This window comes from Terrapene carolina, unplaced genomic scaffold (genome assembly GCF_002925995.2).
Source record: "Terrapene carolina triunguis isolate 2854851 unplaced genomic scaffold, T_m_triunguis-2.0 Scaffold211, whole genome shotgun sequence".
NCBI lineage: Eukaryota > Metazoa > Chordata > Testudines > Emydidae > Terrapene > Terrapene triunguis.
Window position 1 is genome coordinate 1,210,288 of NW_020664562.1, and position 4,480 is coordinate 1,214,767.

Here is a 4,480-nt window from a genome sequence, read left to right on the forward strand (position 1 = left end):
CCCCCCCACTGCCCCATTGGATCCCTCCCCAAATCCCCGCCTCTTTCCGAAGCACGCCGCATTCCTCCTCCCTCCCAGGCAAGCACTGGAGGGAGGAGGCCCGGGGACGGCGGGGTGAGTCTGGCCTGGTCCTGGCCCGAGCACAGGCAGGAGGGCGAGGGGGTACCTGCAGGGGGGCAGCCCCAGGTCCGGCCTGGGGAACCGGCTCCCTACGTGCCCATGGGTGGGGGTGGGGGTGGGGGTGGGGGTGGGGGGGGCAGCAGCTGCCTGCGTGGGGACTCCGGTTCCTCGGGGCTTCACCTCCGCCACGTGCGCCCCGGCCCCGGAGGGGTGTAGTTGGCTCTGGGTGCCAGGCGCATGCCTCTGCCTGACACGCGGCGAGGGAGAGGCGGAGGAGCGGCTGGAAGGGCCGGTCGGGCGGCGGCTCTGCCGCGGTGCTGGGGATAATTAGAATCTGTGAGTCTGTCTGCCTCCGGGGGGCAGAGCGGGGGGAGCAGTGCGTGCCTGGCTGGGTGTGTGACCCTAGGTGAGGAGATCCCGTCCCGCGATGCTTGGGCGAGTCCCGGTCTGGGGGCCGCGGCAAGGTCCCGCTTCTCCAGCGGGGTGTAGCCAGGTGGCGCGAAGGTTGCTACAGCTCCGCATTCCCGGGCCCGCGGGGAGCTGGAGCCCGCCAGGGAAGGGGCTGCCCCACGCTGGCGCGCCCGCGGCCAGCCCAGGCCGGTCTCCACGCAGGGACTTGGCGGGGGCGCTCCCCCTATCCGTGCCCATCTCCGCGTCATCGGGGTGTCAGTCCTCGGGCTCCGGGCGGGGGTTGTTGCGTCCCGGGACCCAGGGGCCGCTGTTTACATCTGTGTGTGGCCGGCGCCAGCCTAGGCGCTTCCCGCTTGTTTGTGCTTTTTTTTTTTTTTTTCCCCCCCCTCCTTTTTTTTTTTTTGGCTCCCCCCCCCTTCTCCTCCGCCCCCCCCCCCCCGCGTCCCGATATTTCGCCTCTGTGATCTGGTCCCCCTATGCAGTGCATCAGCAGTTTCAGCCAGTCACAGGAATGGGCTGTTTCTCTCCCAATAGCACTGTTTGTTCCGTGAGTTAAATAAAATGCCATGAGTGTGCCAGTGTCTGAATGATATGAGCATTTTTTGTGTTACCTATCGGATACTCTAAATTAGACTACACTTCAAGGGCGAACAATTCTCATGCTTCAGGGCACATCCTGATCATCAATTGGTGTCAGGAAGAAACATCCTCTACCTTGTCCTCCACATTATTATACAATTAGGTGCATTTTGAGGGTTTCCTCTACATAATGGAGAGGAAGGGTGGTCTTGTGGTTAAGGCACCGGACTCAATAGACTTGGGTTCAATTCCTGGCTCTACCACAGACTCCATGTGTGACCTGGGGCAAATCATGTGGTTTCTCTGTGCCTCAGTTTCCCATGTAAGACATGGGGATTGTAGCACCCCCTTTCTCCCACTCTTTGTTTCTTTTGCATATTTAGATCGTAAGCATTTCGGATCAAGGACTGTTGCTTTGTGCAGTACCTAGTACAATGGGGCCTCTGGGTGCTACTGCAATATAAGCATCCAGCACTAGCAACTGTCCAAGCCTTGCCTATACTAAAACAAACCACTCGTGTTTAAACACAGTATGGCTGTGACCACCTTACAGCATGGCTAGCTGTGCAACGCAGCTGGTGCTTGAGCCAGCGGCGAGGCTGCCGGTCTGTTCTAGTGTACCAATTTCGAAAATGTCATCTGGGCTCCAGGCAATAATTCTCCACTCTTTTGGCCGTAGTCTCAGAGAAGCAAGATCCAGAAGCCTGTGGGAAAACAGGAGACTTATGGAAAAGATGAACACCTTCTGCTGGCCAAGAGGATAAACGAATCCCTGACTCTGAGCCAAGCCTTATATGGAGTGAGGGACTTCGAGACACTCTCAGAGGAGCACTGGAGATTCATAGCCACTCAGGATCTCACAAAAGGGGGATCGATTCAGGTTGAACTGGAGCCTATTGTGCACAAGACAGGTAAAAGGAGTCTCTTCTGGGGGCTCAGACACAGTCACTTGAGAGGGAGGCACTCATGTCAAGCTAGAGGAAGACTGAACTATAGTGTAGGCAGGGTTACAGCGACCCCTAGAGGTAACCTGGAAAAAGTGTTTTCCCTCTAACAGACCTTCTTCAGCTGCTTATTGGTTGGAAAAAAATGTAAATAGTTGACAATATTATTTTGCAAAAATGGCAGCTGTTCTTCCAACCAGCTTCTAGAGTTAAAAAGTTGCAAAAAATGTCTTAAAAATTTCAGCAACATTTTTTTCTGCATTTTTGGACAAGTTCTGTTGCTTATAGCCACCTTGAACTTTGATACTTAGGGCTGAAATTTTCCATGCTTGATCTCAGCCTCACAGCAAATTTAAAAAACAACCAAACCTTAAATGTTTGAGCAAAACTGTTCAACCTTTTTTGCACAGTCCTTTTGTTCAGCCTTTCTCTACAAAGAGTAGCGAAAAATACACTCCTGCCATGTTTTGTGACCCTTTATTTGAACAGCTCAGAGGGAGATGGCAGACAATGGAAATTTGGCTGGGATGTCACCCACTATGGTGATCTGGTAAAAGGTGATTTTGATTTGACCAAGTGATATGGATTGACAAAACACACGGTACACGTCTCCCATTGCGTAGTGTGTTTGAAGGTACATATGGAGTGGAAGCCCATCTGATATGCCCAGGAGAGTGTGGAATGGGGGCAGGGCTTTGAGGTCAGGGATACCTGAGTTGTAATTCCAGCTTTGTCAATGACTCACTGGGTCAGATCCCCTCACGCTGGCACAGGAGGAGCAAACTGTGCCTCTTTGCATCCATTCTGGGACATTGCACCGGGTGGAGGCTGCAGCAGGAATGCACGGAAACCCATGCCCAGTTGGCTGAATCCCACATCTTGGACTGCCTTGGGCCCTCAGTAGAGGGGAGGTTGTGGCAGTGTCACATGCTCTCGCCCAGTGGACTTCTGCTGCCTAGAGCCATGCACAAGTTTCTATGCTGGCAAAAGCTGTTGTAGACCCTTGGATTAATTTAGCTCACTGTGTGACCTGAAGAAAGCCATTTAATCTCTCTGTGCTTCATCAACCCCATCTGTGCAATGGGAACAGCAATATACATCTCGCAGGGAGGCTGGGAGACTTCAGTAATGTTTGGAAAGTGCCAAGTATTACTATTATTAAGCAGTTTTGGTGAAGCCTGAGTTTCTGTGGACCACCTGTCTTGGTCATTGCTCATCACAGTGGTGGGAGAGTCAAGGGATCAGGATGGAGAAGGAATCAGGAGGGGTGGGGGGGAAGACTGGCACTCCTGTGAATATAACACCATGAATTATTTCTTCAAGCACCTTCCCAAGGCTGACTGGTAACCACAGGCTGAACAAGTGATTAGTCTAACCCCTCTTCTCTCTGCCCCATCAGACTACAGGAACATGACATTTGAGGAGCTGAGCCTCAGGAATCCTTCAATGGCTGTAGAGGTGTTAAGTGAGGACTATGAGCTCTTCTGCAGCATGTTTCCCTCCCTTGGTGAGTGCTTATGAGGGGCTAGAACTAGGGAGACTTAAAACAAACTCATGGGCAGAGAATAGCAGACACAACCTTGAAGGACTGAGCACAGAAGGCACCCTGAGAGGATTAGGCTGAGGAGAGGCCCACCTACTTCCCTCCTATGGTTCAGGTGATCATCTCTAGAAGGAAGGGGGAGAGGAGAGTCCTGGCCCCCCAGAAAGGCCTGCACTCCAGCACCCTTTCCCAGAGTTCAGGGAGAAGGAACGCTCCCCAACAGCCAACTCCAAAGGGACGTGGCCATATTCAGGTGACGAGCTCCCACAGCACAGGCTCTTCTGGGCTGGCCTCACGACATGAATGTCGTCATGGTAGGTTTGGAGATTGCCCAGAGCCCTCTGAGTTCCTCCACCTGGAGTCTGAGTCGGTCTGTGCTTGCTGTGACATGGCTCCCAGTAACCTCGGGCCCAATTCTCTTCTCTTTGTAACAGCATTCGATCTTGAATACGAAGAGAGGAAGTGTGTTCGCCTGAGCAAGACAAGTCTGTCCCTCATGAAGAGGGAGACCCTCATGTTAAGGAAGCCCTCTCTAAGACCCAGGTACTGCACCATGTGTCATGGAGCTTTCCTCCTTTTTACCACCTTCACTCTCTCCGGAGTCATGTTTTCTAAGCCCCCTAAACCCTTGCCATCTGATTCATCTTCCTGTGGAACCGGTCCTGCCTGCCTCAGAGAGTAGGGCTTTCTCAGACAGAGACATTGATATAGCTGGGATTTGGGCACTGGAATGGGGGAGGAGGGGAAGAAACTCTGTATCTTCCTCAGGGCCGGCTCCAGGGTTTTGGCTGCCACAAGCAGCCAAAAAAAAAAAAAAAAAACCCCGCGCCCGCGCCCGGCGGCGGCAATTCGGCGGGAGGTCCTTCGCTCCGAGCGGGAGTGA

The 4,480-nt window shown here is 53.4% G+C and overlaps 1 protein-coding gene across 1 annotated transcript in view; it reads left to right on the forward strand.

The window, feature by feature from the left end:
• The window catches only part of LOC113407337 (regulator of G-protein signaling protein-like), a 37,460-nt gene that overhangs the window by 17,986 nt on the left and 14,994 nt on the right, over positions 1-4,480 (forward strand). Inside the window, 3 exon segments of the mRNA XM_026655740.1 lie at positions 1,790-2,021; positions 3,454-3,561; positions 4,032-4,140. Coding sequence (XP_026511525.1) covers positions 1,790-2,021; positions 3,454-3,561; positions 4,032-4,140 — 449 coding nt within the window.